This window comes from Argiope bruennichi, chromosome 4 (assembly GCF_947563725.1).
Source record: "Argiope bruennichi chromosome 4, qqArgBrue1.1, whole genome shotgun sequence".
NCBI classification, from domain to species: Eukaryota; Metazoa; Arthropoda; class Arachnida; order Araneae; family Araneidae; genus Argiope; species Argiope bruennichi.
In genome coordinates this window covers 21413920-21440800 of record NC_079154.1, presented here as the reverse complement: position 1 = coordinate 21440800, position 26881 = coordinate 21413920, and the positions used below count along the sequence as shown (strand labels likewise).

The following is a 26881-nucleotide window of genomic DNA, read 5'->3' as shown; positions in this document are numbered from 1 at the left end:
ATTCGTACAAGTTACCATAAAAGCATCCGGGATTACTTTTCTAATAAGAATGAGTCACTTGTTTTTTGATTTTATGATTTTAATGGTTGCTCTTGAGAATTTAAAAAAGAAAAAATACATTTACGCCATTTGAGAAATCATAAAATTATCTATTCGATCATGTCAAATCAATTAATGAATATTTACATCATGTTCTTTTTCTTTTTTTCTCACATTTCTAATTTTCATAATTTTTTAAGAAAATTCATTATAATCTTTATAAGGAACACTCACATGTTTTTAATATTTTTACTGGCGGAAATGGAATGACGATACATATGTTTCTACTAATACTAAAGATAAATATATGTTGGCGCTCTCTGGTCAAGACCGTTTGAGTTGCAGGTATCGAATTTGGCACATATATACCTTGGAAGCTAGAATGTGCATTGAGCTATTTTTTTAAAATTTTATTAATTAAAAATAAAGCTGAATTCCTCCATTTTTTTCACAATAACACCAAAAAGTATTGTTGCCTAAAAATTAATTTTATATCATTAAAAAATTCAAAAAAATATTCCTTTAAATAATATCAATTTAATAATCGTACCAGTTTTTCCTGAATTTTGGTAATTTTTTAAAATATTTTTTTTCGCTTAATTCCTAGTAATAGTTGTTGCTTTGAACCTCATGTCATGTTCATTGTTTCATAAAATATTTAATTGGGCAATTTTTTAAAAATTTAATTATAATTTAAATTAGTTAAAATCCAAGCTGAATTTATGCGTTTCCCTCTATAACTTCTGAAAATATTGTACAAAAATTAATTTTGTACTGTTATAAAATATAAAAAAATGGTTTATGATAGCAATTCAATAGTCGTACAAAAGTTTTCTAAATTTTGACAATTTTTTAAAACTATTTTGTTGTTCTATTTCTAATAACAGACAATGTTAGTATCCTGAAATTCAAAACATTTTCATTCTTTCATAAATATGTCATCGTGTGACTTTCTTCCATTGTTAAAAACTGAGGAAGAAGGATTCAGTTTAACATTATGGAGTTAACAAGATAAACCAGCGAGAGTAGTCTTCCCAAAACTTTCTCTCATACTCTCCAATAAGCTTGCCGTACTAGGGAACTCTTACACTGCAATGGCGTATCATAATTACAAAATATTAACTTTTGGCCCATATTTAGCATTTTTACTGAATCTATTGTGCCATTCTTTGCGAGTCTTTTGGCTATTTATCCCTGAAATGCTTCTGGTGAAAGCTTATAAGCCAGTTAACAGCTACGCTATCCGAGCAGTTGCTTTTGTATTGTGGTCATGCTACTCGACTGCGAACCACAAGGTCCCATGTTCTATCCTCGCTCATTCCACTTCGCCACATTGGTGACCCGGATGTGATCCTTCAATTTTTGTACAGCTGTTGTGGCGCCACCTACCCACAAGCAAAGTCGTCAGATTCACGTGATGCAGCATCAGCAACCACTCACCCCCACACGCTCGCCATAACGCTTGGCGCTTCTGAAATGGGTACAGGCGCATTAGACTCAACAGCTATGACATCACGACTCAATAGCTATATCGTTCGTCTCACCTCCGACTCACTGGAGGGCGAGTCTATGGTGAAAGCTTATAAGCCAGTTAACAGCTACGCTACCCGAGCAATTGCTTTTGTATTGTGATCATGTTACTCAGCTGCGAACCACAAGGTCCCAGGTTCTATCCTCGCTCATTCCGATTCGCCAGATGCCGTTAATAATATCCGAAAATCGAATTTGCTCTTTAGACACGTTTTTTTCTGAACTGTTTTGGAACCAAGATTTTATACAAAATTGCTCTTGAAGCATTCGAAATCGAATATTTCATAACGTATAATATTTCATTTCGACATAAACATGTAATTATCTCGTTTACATGTTTTTGAAAATACAAACTGAGAGACAGTCAACTCGTTGTTGTATTTGGCTTAAAATTTGAAGGATCTATAGATGTTAATTCTGTGTATCGAATTTTAATATCTCTCTTCGTTTTGTAGTTATCGTGTTAACTTATATTCGAACAGCCAGACAGATAGACTTCCTCCTGAATGGATTTTATTCAAAATTTAATAGAAGTCTGCAAATGTGGTATTAAGACCGTATACCAAACTTCATCCATCTAGTTCAAAGCGTTTTTGAGTTATCTTTGTCACAGACAAGCAGACGGACATTTTCCAAAAGCGTGTTTATCGAACTCAGAGAGTTCTAAAACGTGAAGATTCGTCAAATTTTCGAGTTCGAAATTTTTCACAGTTCACTATACTCTGATGATGATGTCGTGTCCGCGCTACCATGGAAAGGGGGTGCAGTAGCTTCTGAGGGTGAAGACTTCTGAGCACCCGAGGGCAGAAGTCTGACTTCTAGCCCATACGAAGATGATACTCACACATTCGCTTGCACAAACCCTTTTCACAGGGGGAGGGCACATTCACACACCTCACAGATAGAACACAGATGAAGAACAACCATGCCCGAACCGGGACTCGAACCTGCGACGCCCAGATCACGGGGAAGATGCGCTACCCCTATGCCAGGACGCCAGCTCCTATACTAGACATAATTCAAAAAATAATCTTTTCAGTTTTAGACAGATGGCGTTAAACGCTGAAATTCATTAAACTTTGAATACATATGTTATCGTCAAAGACCGAAATCTGGAAAAAGTTGGCATTTTTCTGTGAATATCAGCATTCACACAATCGGCATTCGCCATTCACCGAAGAATTTTGACATTCTCTAGTTTAGGTCTTTTATGGCAATGTATATACTTCATTTTTGTGAATGAAATAAATTAAACAAAATCAGCATAAAAGAAATAGCAAAATACTGATTTTAAACAAATAGTTACGAGATTATTTAATTTAAATTTTTAAGGAGAAAGACATTGTAAATTTTGCTATGTTGCACTGATACTGGAAATTTGTCATCTCAATTCTGTTTTAACATTAGAAAAGATATTTTCATTCAACATAATATTTGTAGTATTTATTGTTAGGAAAAGTATTAAAAATTGAAGACTGAAACTGTTTCATATTTACTGTTACGTCAATAGAGAGATTCCTACTAGGCAACGACCTGGGCCGCTGGACTGTATGAATGTATTATTAGTTTAATTGTTAAATAAATAAATTTATAAACAATAAAAATAAACTATACAAAATAATTTACAGCAATACAAAACAATACAAAATATTGTGATAAGTAACGTGATAATTTAATCCTTTAAAGTGCCATTTTTTTCTAGTCATATTATGTTTAAATATTTTTAGGCTTGAAATTAGAATAAGAAAATGGATTCATTTTGCTTATTACATAAATTTAATTTGATTCATTAATTAATTTGGTTAATTAATAATTAAGTAACAAATCAAGACACGTCATTTTGTGTGAGATAAAGAATTGAAGCATCTAAGTTTTTGTCTTTCTAAAAAAATTTGTCAGGACTTATGCCAACCTACATAATTTCATACAAATATTGATAAATTTGGTGGGAAGCATACTTCCGACGGCCCTAGAAAGGGTTAATTAGCATTTTATCATAAAACTCTTTATTTGAGAATGATATGATTAACAATTTATAATTGGTCAGGCCTGTTACATTACTTTTATTTAATTTTTGTAGTATTTGTAACTACCTGAGTTTCTGCTTAAATAATATTTTATAGAAACATTGATGCCACATCGTTATGTATCATAATAGATGAAAAAAAAATATGCATTTTCCCGAAGTTATTAAATTTACAAAAAAATTATCATATTGTTATTTAAAAAATGCATTGAAATGTGAAACTAAATTGACCATTGATGTTCGACCAAAATATTAAAATAGAAATATAATCATTTACACTGTCTGGCTCCACAAAATGTCTAAATACGCCATTCATTAAAGTCTATCAAAGTGAGCTATGCATTCCTCGTCTGACCCAAAGACCGTTATTCAGAAAAATGCGCTGCTATTCTCATTAATAGGAGGGAACGAGTCAACAGAAAGCTCCAATCCTGCCTCTTCCGGCCGGACCAAACTCGACAGGTCTCATGACTCGCGAAATGGGATGATTTATCAGATACATCTTCCTAACCTTGAACCGGAAACATTCCTTGCACGAGATCCGTTCCGAACTGGAACGTGCAGTCGCCATTTTGAATGGCCAAAAATAACACGAAAATTTCAGCCACTTGTCCGGACAGAGGAGGCGAAAAAGCTTATTTTGTCCGTAAAAATGAACTCTTTCATCAGACCAAGAGCCGTGTTTCTGTTGAAGCAGAGCGACTCATAGATCTCTTAAGTGCTAGGTTTATAATAAGGATTTGTTGTTCTGTATGAACTCAATTCGATATTTATTATTTGTTGGGGATTCTGCTCGAATCTGAGACAGACATGATGAAATACAAATGTTAAATAGAAATAATTGAAAATACAAACCTGATTATTTTGAGTATCCGAAAAATTTTAAAAATGGAAAGATGAAATGTTTTGGTTAGATACTAAAATATGTGAGGTTTTTTTTTTTTTTTTTTTTTTTTTTTGTAATAAAGATTGTTATCATTAAACATTGGACCGGTTGACATGAGTGAATATCCACGCTTTAGATATCCTACTGCCCAAAAAACTATTTTGTTACCAAAACAACACCGATTATATATATATATAAAAAAAAAGCAGGAAGGGTCTATCCAAAACTTTCTCACTTACTCATAAATGTTTTTCTCAACCCCTTCAAAAAAATCTGGACCTTACTTAGATAAGATAAAATACTCTTTGCACCGTATTTGCGATATATTAACCTTTGGCGTAAATTTAGCATTTTTATTAAATCTATCGGGTTATTTTTGGCGAGGTTTTTTTTTTCAATCCCTACTATTAGCTCACTCTCTCTCTCCCTATATACAGGGTGTCCCAAAAAAATGTATACACACTTTAAATAATTGTAAATTCGGGGTTTATTATAATTCGAATAATTTTCAACATGTAAAAGATTCTACAAATATCATTCTATTGTCTTGTTATCGCATGTTCTCAAACTGATGTCCGTTCTGCTCCAGACACTGCTGACAACGAGAAGCGATGGAATAGCACACATGATGGAACAATTCCCTTGGGATATTCGTACATTCATGTTCAATGGTTGCCCTGAATTGAACAACTGTTGCAGGTTTATGGACGTCCTGAACAGTTCCATCAGCTTCAAACTTATCTCTAATTCGAGTGATGGTAACTCGTGTAGGTGGTTCTTTGTTAAACTCCCTCTTAAATTGTCTTTGCACTTCTACTACATTTTCATACTTCCAGTAGCATTTTAGAATAAATTTCCTTTCTTCAAATTCAAGTCTGTTCGGGGGGAAACTCGGTTCAATGGGTTCAGTTTGTAAAGAAAGAAGAAATAACTTAGTTATCAGCTGCTAAAATGTGTATACATTTTTTGGGGACACCCTGTATATATATATATATATATATATATATATATATATATATATATATATATATATATATATATATATATATATATATATATATATATATATATATATATATATATATATATATATATATATATATATATATATATATATATATCTTATTCAAATTTTCAATCGTTAATAAAATACTTATTATTCATCCACTCAAGTTCAAATACAATTTTTTAAAACTTATAGTGGATGACACTTGATGTTAATATAGTTTTTTTCAAATATTAATTAATTAATTAAATGTGTACAGTAATTTCTATGTGGTCGCCAAATCCGTCGCCATGTCGCCAAATTTATCGCCAATTTTGTAATTATTTAATAAAAAGTAACTAAAATAAAAGAAAATTGTTGACCTATGTAGGAATTGACTTAGAAATTTTTGTTTTATGTATTACTTGTTTTGCGATTCATTCCTGACATGCGGTTAATAATACCCGAAAACCGAATCTGGGGTTTGATTCATTTTCTGCCACCTGATTGAAACCAAAATTTGACACAAACCTTCATCTGTTCCATATATCCTCGAAGTTCCATACCAGATTTGGTATATTTAAGTTCAGTGCATTTTTGAGTAATCGCGTTTGCATGTTTCTGAATGTGCAGACTGACTGTCATTCAAACCCTTTTTGGATTTGGCTCAACCCCTTGTTAAATTTAACTTAAAATTTGATAAGAGTCTACGCTATAAATGTTAAATCTTTGTTCCGAAATTTATCCATCCAGTTCTCCTCGTTTTGTAGCTATCGTATTAATTTATTTTCGGACAGTCGGAAGGACAGACTTCCTCTGAAAAGATTTTGCTCAAAATCTGATAGAAGTTAACAAATTCTTTTCGAAACCATATACCAAATTTTATCCGTCTAGCTCAAGGCGTTTTTCAACTATCTTTGGCGCAGACACAGAACAGCCAAGCATTTTTAAAAATTTATTTTTAACTCTCCAGGAGATCTAAAACGTGGTATTAGTCAAAATCTTGAATTCAAATTACAGCACTTTCTGTATTCGTATACGAGGAAAAAAAACATAAGTGATATAAAGTCTTATCGTTGAAATTTGGCATGCGATTTTAACGCAGAAATCGTAGGTCTATGTAAAACTAGCCACTGTGCTGACGCTTCCAATTTCATTTATTTGCTCTATATACATTTGAAAAAAAAGCAAAATTCATATACTTTTATTTCATATAGTATTTGAAAATTTTTTTTAAAAAAACTTTTAACTATAAATAATAATAGTTAATCAATTAGTGTCCACAAGCTTTCAGAAAAACAACATTTAGTCTTACTGTTACACGCATTCAGTAAAGATCACAATGAGTTCCTACTCTAGAATCGGGCAACAGGCATGGATGAAATATGAAGTTTTTAAATTTATGCTGGCAACTTAAAGAGATAAACAATTCTACTAAATATCTTTGTTCTTATTATTTAATTCTTTATTAATTTTAATTTTCTGAAAGAGCAATCAACATTTATCATTGTAACTGGCAATGTAAAGAAAAGTTTTAACGCAATTAATACATTTAGAAAGAACTCATTATAATTATTATTTAGTATTGCTGCAATACTTCTTGTACATTATTTAAATCCCGTAACAAATAAATTTCCTGGATTAGGTTTTCATCTACATTTTTGTTATAAATCGTTACAAAGCTATGGAACATCTTTCTAATTCATGTTTTTCTAGTTTTTATATCAGTGATTAATTTGAAATACTTTTAAATCTATTTTCTATCTGTACAATAACAGTTTCTGTTATAAATTTAAAAAAATAACATCTAAATTCCTCAACCGGGTTTTCCATAATTACATTTTCTGCTGTATCGGAAAATTTGCTGAAATATTCAAATCACATGCTATCACTTTTGCTTCGTCTAAAAATGAGTTAAATTTTGTCTTTAATTTTTGATTTCAGTTTTAATTTTACTGACTAAACTAAAAGCTCAGTCGAGAACAATTTTTTTTGATTGAAATAGTTTATTGATATTGTTGATTTTGGACAATACTGCAAACCACACTATTAAACATAAAATAAATGTCATTTTTTATATTGAATCCAATAGACTTTTAGCTTCCGATACTGTTGTATTATTGTTATTTGTATTGATAAATTATTCTAAGATATTATAAGTTTCTTCAAACTATATATATATTTCTTTAACCGAATCTATTTTCGCTTCCCAACGAGTATCGCATACTGGCTTAAAAGTAACGTTTAAATGCTTTTGTAGAATTTCCCTTCTTTTTGTATCTGCAAAAAATAAGCAATATAAACGTTGCATTATCTAAAAAAAATTTCAATATATACTGCTGAAAGCGGCATCGCAAATTAATAAATTAAAAGAGTATAATAGTCAAGGCACATAAATTGCATGAGGGTTTGAGGTAATTATTCTAGATTGTACACCTTTATATTTCCCTTTCAGTGTTGCTACCGTTGTCGCATGCCTGTCCACTACAATCCATAATATCTAAATCCAGCTCACTTAATGTTTCTAATAGAGCTTTTGCTTGTCATTTCTTCAGTCGCATCAGTTATTTTATTAAACCTATAAATGACTCATTTATACTTAATCGTTTCTCTTCAAAACTTACGTACCTTATAAAGACTAAAGGTTTTTTTTTTTTTTTTTTTTTTTTTATGGGAGATATCAGAAGCAGAATCCATTTATATGCTGCAGTACGTGGCTGCCCTTATATCGTCTTCCAATTTCTTCCGCTCTTCTTTCCATACCACTTTAACCATTCAGAACGGTATTTTAGTTCTTGATCATGCTAGGGCCCCCACAATCGCAGGGCCCCGGTGCATAGCATCCGCCGCACGGATCAGATGGCTCTGTTCAGATGTTGGCTTGGTCATGTGGGAAAAGGAAATGAGGATACTGTTGCGTAGTGGATCGGAGTGACATCAAGATTTCCGCAAGGGCAGAATGCATTTGGGATCAGATTGAAACGGCGAAGATATCCCTTGGACTGTAAAGAAATGAATATCATCCCTTTTCCAGTAACTAGGTTTGTGTCTCAGACAGATAGCCAACCGGCATAATGCCAAAAAATATTTTTTTCGAATTCAGTAAGAAATTCGTCAAAATCTCGAATTAGGAGTTTTTTACAATTACAATACTTTCTCTATACTTCATATACTAAGAAATAAAAAATAAGAATTAATTTTACTTCTAATGTCATCAAAACACAGTAGATTTCAGATCAGTCGTGGGCGTCTCTTTACAGCATTAATAGCGATAAAAACATTCAACTCATTCAATCTATCTTATCGCCATCTTTTTAGCGGCATTTAAGTGGACTCTGTTTTATGTACACGTAAACAAACGGATTCTGTTTTGTTGTGGCTAAGGCGATGCGGGATGGGTGACGTCACAAAGGCACGAAAGAGGAAATGATGACCAACTGATATGGACATGGGTGAGCAACATGTGGTAACAACCACTAGTTCAGCATCTGATTCTCATTTTATCAATCCCTTTTGCAAATGAACTTTGCTTTCTTTAAGAATGGATACAATAATTTCAATAGTATATAGCTCTCAAATTTTAAATTCTTGCTTAAAAACTATCAGCTGTTTCGCCTTTTTATTTTCTCGCATACGAAGTATAGAGAAAGTACAGTAACCGTCAAAAAATTCGAATTTGAGATTTTGACGTGCCTCCACGTTTCAGACCTCACTGAGTTCGAAAAACACATTTTTGGAAAATGTCCATCTGTCTGTCTATTCTGTGACAAAGATAATTAGAAAACGTTTTGAGTTATACGGTTGAAATTTGGTATACGGTCTTCACACAAAATTTGCAGTTTCTATCAAATTCTGAGTAAAATCGTTTGAGAGGAAATCCGTCTGTTCGATAAAAATTTAACATGATAGTTGCAAAGTGAAGAGAGTAAGATAGATAAATTCGCTGCACAGATTTAACATCTATAGTGTAGATGCATGCCAAATTTTAAGCCATAACCAACCTAAACGTTTGATTATCTCTCGGTCTTTACACCAAATTTGTAGATTTTTTAAAATTAAATTTTGAAAGAAATTCATTCATATTAAGTCTGTCTGTTCGGTTTCTGGAATATAAAATAAAATGATGACTACAAAATGAGGCGCCTAGATAGATAAAATTCAGTACACAGATTTAACATCTATAGAGTAAACACTTAACAAATTTTGAGTTAAATTTAACAAGGGGGGTAACCGTCTGTCTATCTGTACTTTCAGAAACATGTAAACGTGTTATTCAAAAATACAGTGACTTAGATATATCAAATTTCGTATGAGAATGTGTGACTACAAGTGCAGTTTTGTGTCAAATCTTGGTGTCAGTCGGTTGAGAAAAACGTGTCTCAAACATAAATTTTATTCTCGGCTGCTATTAACGCATGGTAGGGATTAATCGCTAAATAACTCGCCAAATGAAGCGATAGTTTCAGTAAAAAGGCTAAATACAAGTCAACGATTAATATTTCGTATAATATTGTTCACTATGTAAGATGTTCTCTGACTTGACACCTTTAATAGATAGTATACGAGAAGGTTTTAGGAAGATCACTCCTACTGGTTTTACCTTAAAGAATTTAATTAAAAGTATAGATAATTGATATAGATTAAAGTTGTAAGAAATTTTTTATGATGTAATATGATTTTTAAAAGAATCAACGTGGAATTTTAACTCGATGAAGCTCGGCACTTTGGAAACTAGAAGTTAAAAAATGAGCACTCAAAAGCACGGAATTAAATTTTCTGTTCAATATTTAAAATATTTAATTTATATTCTGAAGAAAAACAAAATTCGAAATCATTTAGGAGGCGTTGTGTTTCTAAAAGTAATGATAAATGTCAAACACTAATCTTTCATTATTTGAAAAACAAAGAGTCGGTCAAAAATACAGAGCATTATGCATTTGTTAAATATATTTATATATTTTTTTCTGCACAATATTGTTACTCTTTAGAAGCTAATTAGCATGCAAACTATCATACATTTTTTTAGTTTTTCAAATTGCATGAATTTCACTATGTTTTTTTGCGATTTGTATTATTAACATATTTAAATGAAAATAAGTTCACTGCAATTATTATACCATGCTATAATAATTCTCATTCAATATGCTAATTTTGGGATGATTTTGATCAGAATTATTTTTTCTGAGCGTACCGATTTATGAACTTGAAAACCCTCCCATCACAGTACATATTCGATTTGCCATTAAAAAACAAATCCTCTAATGAAATGGCATTTTTTACTGTTTTATAATTAAAATAAATCATTCTTTCTATATGTCCTAAATTTTATATCAAATATTAAATTTTACTTTCGAAGAAATTCCCTTTATTTTTTTGTTTATACTCGTATTCGGGAACCCTCTGCGCATTTGAGCATGCGTCAGGACGCGTTTATTTCGTCAAAAAAAAGGGGGTGATAGAAAATGAAAGAAGAAAATGCTTACATTCAGCAATGAGAGAACTCGGAATTCGAGGAATTAGAGAATATAATAACCACTCATTATTCTATGTATCACCCCTTAGCGAAATATAATCATCTAAAAGTGCTAGTTTCGAACATTATGGAGAAGCAATGCATGAAAAGGGCTCTAATAATTTAAAAGAATTTAATATACAACCAATTATACAGTACATTACACTTACAATTACAAAACAACAATTCCACATTTAGCCAATACTTAAATTTACAGCTTAACATAATTAATTCTGGGGGTCGGTAGGTTTGCATGCTCAGTCTTGCAGCTAGCATTATACTGTCGTACTTTGAATTGGCGAGGAGGTTGGTGCTTGGTTGGCGCACTGGCATTATTATAGAGTGTTACAGTTCGAGGGGGTTGGCGCTTGGTTGGTGCATTGGCATTATAAGAGAGTGTTACAGTACAATTTAAATTTCTGCAATTTTTATTATCGCGGACTTTCCTATCTCCTTAAACACTAAAATAAAATCGACAGTTAATTAAAAAAAAAACGTTTAACATCTTCTAGTTAACAAAGAAAACAAGTTTAACATATAAAAAAGCAACTATTAGTTGTCGAGCGCAATGAGAATTTTGAGGCATTAGTATAGTAATCAAATTTTTCATGGAACCTCAGTATTCCTTTTTTTACAGATGGCACTCTTTCAAGACGAAAATGGACAGCCTGACTTGAGAACTTCTCTTTCCGAAGGAAATGCGCAGAAGGTGGCGATATGAGGAGACGGACAAGGGATGGAGTTGGGTAGTGGTGTTTGCGGCCTGCTTTGTCAGTTTCGTCTTGGATGGAATCTTTCGGTCGTCCCGCGTTCTTGAGGTGCCGTTCGTCGAAGCATTTGGCGTCACCAAAGAAGAAGCGTCATGGCCTGTGGACGTGTGCCTCGCAGCTCTCAGCTTGGCTGGTAATATATGCTTACTAGCAGCTTTTTCAAATCAACTTGCTCAACAAGGATATTGTTTTATTTCATTCAATGAGGCATAACTTGATTTTCATGATTCCACCAATAAACTTTTAAGCATTAAATTATTATAGACGGTAAAATCGTATTGACTATTACAAAGACAATTAAATCTTACGTAACTCTGTTCATTGCTCCTTTTCTAATGGAGACACCTGTCTTAAGACATCATAGCGTAATTACAAACGCAAATGCCCGTTTCATGTATCTTCTAACTCTCGTGGTACTGTAACTTTACTTTCATGTTTGTCATGTAAACTACGCAGATGTTAAATAGAGTCCTCAGTTTTGAATAATGGAAAAAAAATCAAGCGATTTTTTGCTTGATGTAATAAGGAAATAAGTTATTTATTTGCTGAAAATAAGTTAAATTAAAAAAAAATCTACAAAATTCAGGAAATTACTGTTAAATTGGTATGTATAATTATAAAGATAATGTTTTAAATTTTGGAAGCGTGTAAGAATGATTTTCTGCGCAATAATATTTTGGGGAGTTATCTCTGTAAAATATCAAAATTCCGTATAAATTTTAATAAATTAGAATTCTAATTAAAATTATTTAAAAAAACTCACCGAGGTTCGTATTTCCATCCTCCAAAGGAAATCTGTGACACATTTGATAGCTTTATATCAAACGGTCTATCATATAGAGATCCAATGCACACGCACATTCTCTATATTATTAGAAGAAATAGACATCTACCATGAGGTGAGACGTGACATGAGAATGATACTAAAATTAAGTTACCTTACTTAGATTGATTATTGTATTTAATGTAATTTTGTCTAGATTGATTAATGCATCGACTTGAAATGAGAAAACAAGTTTCATTAATTTATGATGAACAAAGGCAATCGTTTCTTCTTGATACTCACTAACTTATTATATTTCACTTCTGTCTTAGTTCCTTCCCTCTCTTGGTTCCCTCTTAGAGCTTTCTCTTTACGCTTAGTTCCTTCTCCTCAAACCTAGAATACCACATGATCTTTTCATCTGACGATTCTGCAGATTTTGTCTCGGACAGCAGATGAACAAGGCCTTACAATAATTTTACAAAATATATTTTTAATATGTGGCTTGATGAAGATTTTAAGCCCACTTCGTATTACGTGAGTTTTTTAAACAGATATATATGCATTCAAGCTGTTGTCACGACCCTTTGCATTATACAGGGTGTTCATTAATTATTGTCTGGGTTTCCGTACCTCATAACTTTCGAATAAAAAATATTACGCAAAAACCGATTACGTATTCGTAAATTACAACTCAAAGAATTTTACGTGGCAACAATGCGATCTTAGCGCATTTGCAGTCTGGGTAATTATGACGTCATAAATAAAAATGGCGACCGTGCAAGAAAAAGCAATGTGTGTATTGTGGTTTTTCGAAACTAAATCAGTCATAACTACTCAACGTCGCTTCAGGACCACGTACAAGAAAGATCTTCCTTCGGATAATTCTATCAGACGCTGGTTAACACAATTTCAGGAAACTGGTAGCGTTCTACACCGAAAGGGAGCGGGAAGACCGAGCACCAGATATAACACCGCTGGACTTCTTTCTATGGGGGTTTGTCAAGAACATTGTGTACAAGACCCCTGTGCCCTCCCTTGATGAACTAAAGCGCAGAATTGCTACTGCGATCCAAAATGTTACCCCACAAATGCTGGAAAACACTTGGAGGGAAATCGAATTTCGTCTCGATGTGTTACGAGCCACGAAGGGCAGCCATGTGCAAATTCATTAATCTTTTTAATATCATTAATAAAATTCTTTGAGTTGTAATTTACGAATACGTAATCGGTTTTTGCGTAATATTTTTTATTCGAAAGTTATGAGGTACAGAAACCCCGACAATAATTAATGCACACCCTGTATATTAACATTTTAATATTTACAAATTACCGTCATTTATAATTTTGATTTGTTCAGTGTCTGTATCATATTTCGAAACTGCTGCAACCAATCGCAGTTTGTCTCATTAATTTACTTTCTTAAACTACTACTATCCATTTTTTTTAAATAATCGGTGATTGCGCTAATCAATAATTTTGCGTGTTGCCATGTGACATTTCTTTCATTAAAAATATTCGTGATGAGTATTAGCAAAAATTATCAAGTGATATGAAAATATCAGTATAAAATCGACAGACAGACGGACGTTAAAGACTGGTGACATCCCGAGAGGTTGTATCGAGAAATGAAAACAATGAAATTGGTTTGGATTTCGCTGCTGTAACTAAATACATTTTTACAAATTACACTAAAAATTAATTTTCAAACATTTTTACTTTCTGTATACGTAGTATAGAGAAAGTATAGCAACCGTCAAAAAATTCAAACTCGAAATTTTGACGAATCTCCGTTTTAGATCTCCCTGAGTTCCAAAAACACATTTCTGGAAAATGTCCGTCTGTCTGTCTGAGACAAAGATAACTCAAAAACGTTTTGAGCCAGATGGATGATATTTGATATATGAACTTTATACCAAATTTGCAGATTTCTTTCAAATTTTGAGCAAATTTCGCTCTGAGGAAGTCTGTCTGTCCAGCTGTTCGAATATAATTTAACACAATAACTACTAAACAAAGAGAGCTAGATTGATAAAATTCAATGCAAAGAATTAACATCTATGGTTTAAACATCATTCAAATTTCGAGCCAAACCCAACAAGGGGTTGACCATCTGTCGGTCTGAACTTTTAGAAACATGTAAACGAGACAATTCAAAGACTCAATGACTTAAATACGTGAAATTTGGTATGGTTTTTTGTGACTACCATTGTAGTTCTTTGTCAAATTTTTGTTTTAGTCCATTGGAAAAAATGCGTATAAAACACAAATTCAATTTTCGGGTACTATTGACCGCATGCCAGGGGTTAATCGCCAAATAACTCGCCAAGGATTGCACAATAGGTTCAAAATAGACGCTATATTCACGCCAAAGGTCAATATTTCGTAACTTATTATATATTATCTATTATATTATCGTATATTATTAATGCTATATTAAAGTTTAATACAGGGTAGCCCACCAAGTATTCAGCGTCTAATATTTACAGATTCGGATACAATACATCAAAACGAGTATTTTGATATGTGACATGTGGGGTCCGGAATATGGCGTCATAATCTAATTACACTAAAAACATTAATTACGAATCCGATAGTTTGTATTCCAAATTATGATGAACATGACAATTGCACAACATGGAAGCTTCCCTATGTGACTATACAAATTTGTGGCAATCTGTGAGAGGAAAAGTGCGTTTGCAAGTGAATATGCAAATTCCCGCCGTGGCATATAAGGCTGGAAAACAGGTTTGTTGAGAATGATTACTCGCTAAGAACTTGTACTGTGTACTGTTGTGGTTCTGAAATGAGCACATATTCGATTGAGAATCGCGCTTTCATGGTCCTGACTTATCATGAATTGCAATCACTAGCGACTGTGGTGAAAAAATTCGGCAATCACCAAACATAAACTGCACGACGATCGAAAGGACTTACGAAAGATTTAAGGCGTCCAACATTGTGTTGGACAGTATGCTAGTGATGGGGAAATAAGAGAAGCATGCAAGAACGGGAGCTACTGTTCCGAAAGTGAAAGTGTACGAAGCAAGTCCATCATCTTTGATACAACAGGTAGTAAGAGAACTCGACATGTCCAAAAGCATGGTGCATCGGATAATGAGGAGGGGTGCTGTTCGCTTCCTTTACAAAATTCTAATCATTCATCCATTGACCGTTTAGGATGGTTTAAAGCGGTTTCATTTTGCACTTCCACCTGCAAGAATATTTTAACAAACGGAACTGGAGGTTCTGGCCACTGAAAATCCTAACCATACAATAGTTCGGCCACTGCATCCACTTAGGCTCACAGTTTGATGTGCGTTATCTGTCGAAGGGATTATTGGGTCAATTCTTTTTAATCGGAATTGTCACCTGTGAATCTTGAATCTTATTTCGACATTATGATGTGAAATTTAAGGTAAAGTGGCTTAAGCGTGTTCATATTAAATGAAGAGCCAAAAGTTTAAACAACAACTAGTTTATTTAAAAAAAAAACCTTAAAATCCCACTTTAACAAAGCAAGAATGCTCTAGGAGTCTGGTGCTCCGAAGTGTCGTGAAATTGTTGGCGTAAGCTTTTTATAAGGGAAAAAGGTGGTGTTGCCACAAACTTAACAAATGCTTGAAACACAAAAATAGACAACCACCGTGCGCACCACAACGTAATAAATGACGTTGTCATCCCATTATGAGATGACATGGGATTTTTTTGTTGATGCAAGATTGTGTTAGTCCTCACCGCACTTAGGGAAACTTCGATCTCTTAATAGAAACAATTTCACGATAGACTGATCGGGTTGGATTCCATTACAAAAACAGGCAATAGTATAGAGTGGCCAACTTACTCCCCGGATCTTAACCATACGGCTTTTTTATGGGGACGTCTGAAAGACACAGTGTATGTCACACAGTCCTCAACTGTGGACGACTTGATAGAAGCAATTGAAACCGAGGTCAAGGAATTTGCAACAGATATTTTACAAAAAACAACTGCGAACTTCAATTCCAGACTTCGCCATGCCATTTTCTCAAACGGCCAACATTTCGAAAATCCGTTGTATTGAAAGTTCTCAATAAACATTAATTGTCAAGTGGGTTTTGTCATTTCTTGACGTTTTCATGACACAAGCTTCACAACTTATATATTCGGGCACACCACGTGTTATACAGTAAAATACTCGTCTTGACGTATTCAATCTGAATCTGTAAGTATTAGACGCTGCTTATCTTGTGGGACACCCTTTTTTTGTACGCCTATGCCATGCAAGGCTTTCTCTGAAATAACACCTTTATTAGAGAATAACCAAGAAAAATTTTAGGTGACCTATCCCTACTAGTTTAAAAGTTATTAAAATTCCTGGAAATATGCAATTGGTTTTAGAGATATGACATTATTTTAGAGATGGACAATTTTAAGATGGTATAGAAAATGAAGCGATATTTAGCTCTTTAATTACTTGAAAAAATGGCAACATTTTAGTTAGTTTATAATTAATTGAATGTTTAATTAATTTCTGTATTTTGAACTGTTAACAATATTCTTTTTCTTTTCTGATATAATATTTCTATCAAATTTAGTTAAGATACATTCTGTAGTGTACGTGGTGATAAGGAACAAATATACATTGCCAAAATTACTTACATTTTAAGTAAGATTCTCTCAATAGTTTCATTTTGTATCGGTAGATGGCAGCACCAGAGTATAAAATTCATTTGATCGAAGTTCCTCTTTGCAGATGTGTACAATAATAATTAATGTGGTTTTTCAGTTATAAATAAATATTTGAAATCATTAAAATTTTTCATATAATAAATAATTATATCAATATTCGTTCTTTTTTATCGCTTCTTAAAAATTTTATTTTTAGAACATTTTATTCAATAAGTATATTTTCTGGAAATACTTTTTTAAAAACTGAGATTCTATTTTGAGTTTTCACAATTTCAGGAATTCAATATTATCATTGAATCCGTTATCTTGAGAAATTATCAACAATTAAATTTGCTATGTATACTAAATCCGTTTTGATATTTTCAAACAATAGGTGACATTAATGGTAGTCACACTCTTGTGTCACAGTTCATTTTTTTCTCATATATTAACACATTTTTCATAACAGTTTGAAAGGGATACGTTATTGTTTCATTTTATTTGTAACTCAGTTATTTCATAGAATACCTCATTATTTTATGAAATATCCTAAGTTAAAATGTGTAAATTAATTCATAATTCCAAACTTGAATTAGTTTTTCTATGTATAAACTAATGACAGTTAAAATATAAAACAAGCAATTTAACAGAATAAAGCAGTATACAAAATATTATTTATATTAAAACACAATAAAATCATTTTTTACTTCAAAGATTACTAAGATGGGACACTGAATTGCATAGAACATGGTTGTTAGAACAAATACATTTCTTTTTATTGACACATTGTGTTTTATTTGAACATTCTTTTTAAACTCTTGATTTTACATTTTTGAATCTGGAATAAACAAACCAGATATACAACAATCTGAATGAAATATATCGATTATCATGCATTTAAACGTGGCATAGATTGTTATTCTATGAAATGATTAAAACTAGAATAAATAATAGTGATTTAAGCTTTATCTGACTTGATCAATCATTTCATGATAATCGTATTACGATGTTTTATGAAATATCAGATTTCATGTATTAATAAAACGCTATTAAGCAATCTTTAATTATCTTTGAAAACAAATTTCCTTAAAAAATATAAATATAATCTTTTTTTTCCTCACTGTAATTTTCTAAGACAGTATCCACTGTTCCGCTGGAGGGAATGTCTTGGCTGTCAACTCAAAGCCAAATTATATTTTCAAAAAATTTTGTAAATAGTTTGAGTTTTTCCGTTTTCCTGTTTGGCAACATGCCTTGTTTTCTTTTTTACTTTCTCGTATATAAATTATAGAGAAAATACTGTAATCGTTAACAAAATTCGAGGTCGAATTTTTGACGAATCTCCTCACTTTAGATTTCCGTGAAATTTACCAAAAATTTTGATCAAAATTGTATCAAAGGAAGTCCCGGAATGTTCCAATATAAATTAACGCGGTAATTACAAAACGAAGAGAGCTAAATAAATAAAATTTGGTATATAAATTTAACATCTATAGTGTAGACAAGTGTCAAATTTTGAACTAAATACAACAAGGAAGTGATCGTTTGTACTTTTAAAAAGTTTGTAGACGCAATGATTTAAACAAATTAAACTTGGCACGTTTTTTATTATTATTATTATTACAATTATAGTTTTGAGTCAATTTTTTGGTTAAAATCGTCTGGAAAATACACTTTACTTGGACTAATGACCCTGCCCCCCCCCCTCCCCAAAAAAACTTGCCAAAAATCACACGAAAGATTCAGTATAAATGCTAGATTCACACCAAAATTTTATATTTCGTAACTGTTGTATGCCAATACCTGCAAGATATTTCTGCCTTACCAAAGATCCAAAGTTCTTTGCGAGCGATAAGGGAAAACACATTTATTACAGATTATTGGTGAAAGTTTTAGAAAGATCACTGGTTTAATATTATTTTTCTAATAAAATGTATTGATAAAATATTAAGTAGATGGCATTGAGTGATGACTTTTTAAATTATTTTCTCGTATACGTAGTATAGAGAAAGTACAGTAATGAACAAAAAATTTGAACTAGATTTTGACGAATTTACACGTTTCATTTCGGTGAGTTCGAAATACGTATTTTTAGGAAAAGTCTGTCTGTCTCTCTATGACAAAGATAACTCAAAAATGCTTTGAGTTAAACGTTTGAAATTTGGCGCACGATCTTTAAACCAAATGAGTAGATTTCTGTCAAATTTTGAACAAATTCCCTTCTCAGGAAGTCTGTCTATCCGACTCTTCGAATATCATCATAATCCTGAATTGATTAATTTGTCCCCGCTCTGAGGCACGGGAAAAAAAACTGAATGACCTGATCGTCACGACAGCAACACTAGCGGGAATTGTGGTTTAGTCTTAAAGGCCATCACCGGCTACAGTACAACACTTCCCGTGAGAAGTACGTCCCGTCATCGATGAGAGGTAGCCAACCCCCACCGTTTCTGTACCCACCAGGGCGGCAAGAACAAACCACCATACCGGAAGCTTCTCATCCTTATTTCTTACACATCCCCCGGTGGAGGACGACTGTTCCAATAAAAAATAAAATAATAATTACAAAACGAAGCGATATTGATAGATAAAATTCCCATCACAGATTTAACATCTATAGCATAGACACTTACCAAATTTTGAGCTAAATCCAACGTGGGGTTGGCCGTTTGTTAGTCTGTATTTTTAGAAATATGTTAATACGATAACTCAAAAACCAATGACTTAAATATATCAAATTTGGTATGGTATTTTGTGACTGCAAGTGCAGTTTTGTGTCAAATTTTGGTTTGAATCGGTTGGGAAACATATGTCTAAAACACAAATTCGATTTTCGGATATTAACCGCATCCCGGGATTAATCGCCAAATAACTCGCCAAGGATGACACGATACATTCAATAAAAATGCCGAATTACCGCTAAAAGGGAAATATTTCGTAATTATTGTACGCCAGTACCATGTAAGGTGTTGTCTGGCTTGCCAAATGTATTAGAGAGCATACGAAGAAATTTCTTGGAGATCACTCCTGCTGGTAATCTTTATAAAAGAAGGAACTACATTATAGATTTTAAAGAAGAAATAATGATATTCAAAGGAAATTTTACTCTCTGTATCATGCATCTTCCACTAAATACACGTTCTTTCCTTAGGTCCTTTCGCCGGTATGCTGGGGCAGCACTTCGGGGTACGGCCGGTAGTTATAGCTGGCTCTGTGATAGGGGCCGTTGGACTCGGTCTCTGTTTCTTCTCCCTCTCGTTCAACATCGTCATCTGTCTCTTCGGAGTAGTATTTGGTAAGTTATCATTCGAATTGGCGCACCGAAAAATACTGTTTGTGTAATCTAAATTATTTATTTTATTTTAGGTTTCAACTAGGTATGCGAGTGGGAATTTTGAATATACATACATAATATTCAAAGAAGCGTATCGTTTTTATTTTAAATTATAACATTTTATTTTTTATTAAAGTATGTGATAAATCTCGGAATGAAATTTTGGAAAAATGTAATAAAGTATTTCTATAACATTTGATTCATTTTTATATCATAACTATTTATATTTTAGAATTTTTGTACAAAATAAATTGAATAAACATTTATGAAACAAAACATATTAGTTAAAAATAATTTTTGAAATTAAAAAAAAAATGTTAAAAAAGAAATTTAGGAGATCAGATGATCTGTTCAAAATTTTTTAAATTGTTTAAAAGTCATATTATCTATTTCCTGAAGAAAAAAATAAGTTGAATTTCCATTCAGTTTTAAAATACCTATTTTTATTTGATAAATAACAAGAAATTCTTAAATTTTTATAACATTTTTAAGCATTAAAACAATTTTTCAATGAATAGATTGCTTATACTATTGTTTAGGTTGTACACTTCATACTGAGAAATTATTTTATTGAGGTTGGACAAAAATATGCATTATTAAGAAGATTTTATCAAAATTTATCATTTGAGAAAATAGAAATTAAAGACAAAATGTATGTAAATTATTAAACGTAAAACTATTAAAATGTAAATTATTCAAATATAAAAATGAATGTAACTTTCTACAGAATGAAAGCAAAAGCAAAGTTCGAATGGTTTTATGAAAAAAATAAAAACTGTTCAGAAATTAAGAATACGGATTAAAAATCATTCCATATTTTCGCCAAAAATCAACATAGATATTTACTCTAAATCTATACTTTATAATTTTTCTTATTAATTAGAGTTAAAATTATAAAAATAATACTAAGAGTCCTTTTAAATATTAAGTAGAATATTCTTATTAATGTAGAAAGAAACTAAATAAGTTTAATTTTCTCATATTTCAAGTTGTATCACCTTTAAAGTCACTTGTTATTTCTACGGTACAAGGCAGTAAAAATATTATTTCTTTCTTGTAAGAAATGATCTCATTTTCATGATTCAAACAATTTTTTTCCATTAAAATCTTTCCTTCCGAACTTTAAGTATGACTCCAAAATATTTATAAGCTGAATTAAAGAATTCAAATTAATGGATTTATTAAAAAAAAACTCCATCTTATTAATAGGTACGAAATTTAGAGAAGAACATTGTTTATTTGACCTTTTTTCATTCCACTTTTGTATAAGTATAAAAGATTAACAATAATTTCGAAATTTGAAAAAAATAAATTTTTTAATTTTTGTAAGAATAACTTACATTGAAATTAAAATACGTTAAGTTTTATAAAATTACGTAATAATGATAAAATCTAGTACAGATTCGCAATTCTACTGAAGTAAAGATTGGTTAACATGATGTCTTTTGCTGAAAATATAATCTTACAATAATACCTAAGTTCTGAATTAGTTTTGTATTTCTGTCTTCTTTGTAAATAATGCTATAGAAAGTGGGAGCATAGCAACGGCAGTTTAACAATGCAACCCACATGTGTTTCAAAACATCTCATATTAGAGCCAAAGAAGGGAATTAGTAATTGCTATCGTGGCTTTAACTGCAAATGATTATCTCAGATAGATGAAGCAATGTCCACAGGGGGTCAAATGTTTCAGTAAAGGCCAAATCGGCTATGACACTGCTACTGAACTTTTCTTCTTTCTATGTTTTGAATGTAAACAGGGTGATTGATTGATAAAATCCTTCTAAGCCCTTTAAACTCAAAACGGCATCTCGTATAGCCAGGTAAGTAACATGTACCTAACAGTAAAGTGACCACGCTCCATTTATTGAGACAGATTCGCGGTGAAATAAGGAAGTTACAAAAAGTGAAGGAGATCGACCAAAAAGTTCTATTAGAAAATGTACGCTATATCATAATAAAAACACAGAAAAAATGTTTCATGGAGTTTTCTGTAAAATTGTCGGAGCCATTTGGGTTAAAATTATAAACTTTCTGTGACTTAAAAAAGAGAGAGAGGAAAAAAAAAGAACTTAGTTGTCTAAATTTGTACGGTATTGTCGTATAGTTTTTCCGACTTAAGCAACAAAGTAAATAAAAATAATTTTAAAAAATCTGAAAAATATACTCGGATAGGGGAGGGTTATCTGAGGGTACATTTTTCAATTTTAGGACGAACATCTTTTTTTCAAATCACACGAAGCTCATAATTTCAATCACAAACATCACCATCAATTTTACAAATCATGTAAACTTTTTTCTGTGTTTTTGTTATGATATAACTTACATTTTTCTAATTGGAAATTTTGGGCGATCTCCTTTGAGCTATTTTTAGTACCTTTCTTATTTCGCCTTTACGGAGTCTAAACTGTCTTAATAAGTTCAGTATAGCCATTTTACTATAGGCACACACGTTACTTCCCTGGCTATACGAAACGCCGTTTTGAATTTAAGGGGCGTGAAAGATTTTTGCCGATCATTGTGTGTGTGTGTGTGTGTGTGTGTGTGTGTGTGTGTGTGTGTGTGTGTGTGTGTGTGTGTGTGTGTGTGTGTGTGTGTGTGTGTGTGTGTGTGTTTTAAATTTTTCTGTACATAATATAAATATGGTAAATAATTACTACAATAATAATTGATTTAAATAATGATTCCAAAAGTATCTCCACCATTAGAGCTGCATTATAAAATCTCCATTTCTTCTCATCTGTAGTTGTTACACTACTGCATGTACTACTACTTGAGTATTTCGTCTCAATATTCCTATTAGGAATTTCAATAAATTCAATTCAATTCCATTCTCAACTTGATATAAATTTAATTTTCTTACTAGCTGTACCTAAAAGAACACAAATTTTCGACGCTTAAAATCATCCTCCGAAAATTTTTCATAACTTTAAAATTTTATCTGAGTGAAATAACGGAATTAAATAAACCCATTGATGCAATTTCGATAATTAAACTTTATCTCTTGGAATATTTACTGCACGAATCTATGTTAGATATATGATGATATATTATAATTGAAATTTTCATTTTCTCATCTCAACGTATGCCTTTGATGAATCATATGATTTGCAGCGTCAGTTTTTCCACTGGTGACTGCATGTGGAACTGATTTTCGTCGCAATAAAATTCTTGTGTTCTGAGTTCAAATGTTCGTCTTTTTTGGTTTCATTAATTGTAATATTTTTTTTAATAATTCGGCGTCAAATGCTTCTTTTTTAATTGTATTCATCTTGTAATTAAGCTCATTTTTATTTAAGTCTACCTTATACTAAGAAATATTTCTTACTTTTTATTAAAGGCGAATGATAACACAGACTTTCATAAATTGTATTTTTCATTTCAAGTATTAAAACTTTTTTGTTAATTTTCCTTAATTTTTTTCCAACAGGCATCGGCTATGGTCTCGTATCTACCATAATGCCAGTCATCATCAACATTTATTTCTTCAAACTCAGAAGCACTGCCATGGGAATCTCCATTTCTGGCGCTTGCTTCGGTTCTGCCATTCTTCCTGGCATCATGGAATTTCTTATCGACAACTACGAAATTTCTGGTTGTCTTCTTCTAATGGGTGGCATGGTTCTCAACGTCGCTGTCGCAGGAACCTTAATGCGACAGCTACCCACTCCAAAACAGAAAGTTCAAAGGGAATGTCTCCCACTTGTTGAAAAGAGTTCCCTTTCAATTAACTCTTATCCTTTAGTGACACCTGAAAGAAAAAACAGTGCTTCTTTAAATAACTTTATTGAATCAGAAAAAGAATATGAAGGAGATCTAGATCCGAACTCTAATCCACAGCGAGAATTGCAAGCAGAGCTCCTTCGAACGCTTCACAAGAGAATTGCCCGTCAGTCAAGTACTGTAGAACCTTTTCAAGAAGAATCATATGACAGTCTCGATACGTCCTTATCATCTTTTTGTGGGCGAAAAGAGGAAACCCTGTACAAAGAAAGCGATGATCTGCTGAAAGCTCAAAAAGAGTTTGAGGATACACTGAGTGACTTCCAGAGTGTTGTTGTGGACATAGAAGTCACGTCCAAAAGCGATGATGTGTTAAATAGATTTGATCCGGATGAAGTAAAAACATCGGATCTAACAGATTCGTGTCCTGCTCGTCATAGCTTCAGCGTTTCATCAGCGAAACGGAAGCAACTGAGTAAGTTTAAATCGCCCATTCCCAGCGCTGGACCTCTGAAGAAGCATGCATTTATAGACTCCTCTGGAGATATAAGCACTTTTGATCTGTATACTGTCAGTGAAAACTCAAAAAAGGAGACTAGAAAAGTGTCTGACAGTCATTCCTTGCCTGCTTCGAAGACTGACGGAATTTCCGGAAGTGGGGAAGATCTGATTCATCATGACTTGGTGGATTCCTTATTTCAACGTAATTACAACAAGCCTTTTGGTATTGCCCGATCTCTCATTCTTGTTGCCACTTCTGCTGCATTTTATCTAACGACTGTTACAAGTGTTAGTTTCTATTTCTTATATCACGTGTTTGACAATATCATTGTGGATTATTCTGTGGATCATGGAATTCTGAAAGAAGACACTAAAGACGTTCTGCTGGTCTTCACAGCCTGCGACTTGTTCGGTCGCTTGTGTTTGGGGTGGATAACCGACAAGAGGTACCTGACACGATCTCGTTTTGTGATGCTTACCATGACAGGCATAGGATTGATTTTTTTCAGTCTTCCATTTGCAACGGATTACTGGAGTCTGATGGTGGTGTGTGGATGCTACGGGGTCCTTTTAGGTTGCACGATGGTCATGTTTCCAATCCTCATCGTGGAATATTTAGGCCTAGAAGTGCATGCTGTAGCCTATGGCTGTATGTGTTTCCCTAAAGCAATCATTTTCATTAATAGACCTTTCTTAATTGGTAAGTATGTCCATTTTATTTCCAGAAATGAAATACAGTACACTCCCGAGTATCCGGTTTGAGCCTATCCGGCTTCAGCACTATTCGTCCTAGTTTTCTTTTATCGTAATTAAACGAGAAAGGCCAATGTGTTGCATTGGAAGCTCCTCTTACATGTTGTACTCAAAATACAAGTTGTGACAGGAAAAGAGAAGCTTTCTGTTTCTTGTTCATTGTTTCATCAGTATGTAACGGACGTCTATTTAGGAATATTCCAAAACCTGAAACCACTTTGATTCTTAGGGTTTCCGTTTCATATCTGTGTAATCATTTATCAGTGAAAAATAAAATCAGTTTGAGTCAATTTTCTTAAGAATTAGGCCCATGATTTACATTAATGTTTTGTTTATGTTTCCTGCATGGAAGTTAGACATTACAGAATTTATGTAAAAATGTGAGCAGTTTATATCCTTTAACTTACTTTTTCTCTAATAAATTCCTACAGTGTGAAATTCAGTATATAAATATATATAAACTACCAGCACAAAGCCTTCTATTTTTAACTCAACACATTACCGGCAACTGCTTCTGTAATTCACCGGGACGCGTTCACATTCTACGTGTCTGGATATAAGTAGAGGGCTTAGTACACAAGGAATGAGAAAACACGTATTATAACAGATAACTTTGGTATAAAAACTTGTGTCTTCTGGAATTGGTTGGAAAGAAATGAATTCATAAATCTCCGGCTTATCAGGCTTTTTTGTTATCTAATCTGTCCTTCCACCACATTAGGCTGGATACTCGGGAGTTTATTGTACTGGTTTTTTTTTGTATAATTGTTTATTGTTTTCTTTTTTTAAAAAAAAATCTGCATAATGCCTTCACGGAAGAAAGATACAGGGTGTTTATAAAGTCCCGGAACCATTTTGATGTTTAATAACTCGTAAAATAATAAAGATATAAACAAACTTATGGCATTTATTGATGGAATAACTCATATATTTTCCTTTTCAGATTTGAATATTTTTACTTTTGTAAATATCGTCTGCACGTGTGGTTATTTTCAGATAATTTCATTTTCCAGTTTAAATATCTGTACTTTTCTAAATATTGTCTGCTTATTAATTGCATTTTTCTCTCTTTTGTTTTTGGCAACTATTGCAATGTTATGTTTACTTTTGATGTGTTTGTTCTATGTAGTACTTTTGTATGTAATGTTTTATTCGAGTGGATATTAAGGAGAATGCGTATACCACAAGAGAAAGCACAGATTTTATGGTGGTTCATAGAAATGAAATCGATAGTGCAAGCACAGAGAAATTTCAGAAGAATTTACCAAAAAGATCCTCCATCCAAAAACAGCATCTTGCGGTGGAAAAAGAATTTTCTAGAAATTGGAAGTATCGAAGATAAGAAACGTTCCAGACGTCCTTGCACAAGTGATTTTGATGTTGAGCGTGTCAGAGAGACATTTTTACAC

At 32.5% G+C, this 26881-nt stretch overlaps 1 protein-coding gene across 2 annotated transcripts in view; it reads left to right on the top strand.

The window, feature by feature from the left end:
- LOC129965971 (monocarboxylate transporter 9-like) overlaps positions 1-26881 on the top strand; it is a 45058-nt gene that overhangs the window by 9870 nt on the left and 8307 nt on the right. For both annotated transcript variants that reach the window (XM_056080285.1, XM_056080286.1), the window contains exons 2-4: positions 11616-11881; positions 20313-20456; positions 23926-25419. In XM_056080285.1, coding sequence (XP_055936260.1) covers positions 11677-11881; positions 20313-20456; positions 23926-25419 — 1843 coding nt within the window. In that variant the 5' untranslated portion in view covers positions 11616-11676. The remainder of the gene's footprint in view (positions 1-11615; positions 11882-20312; positions 20457-23925; positions 25420-26881) is intronic.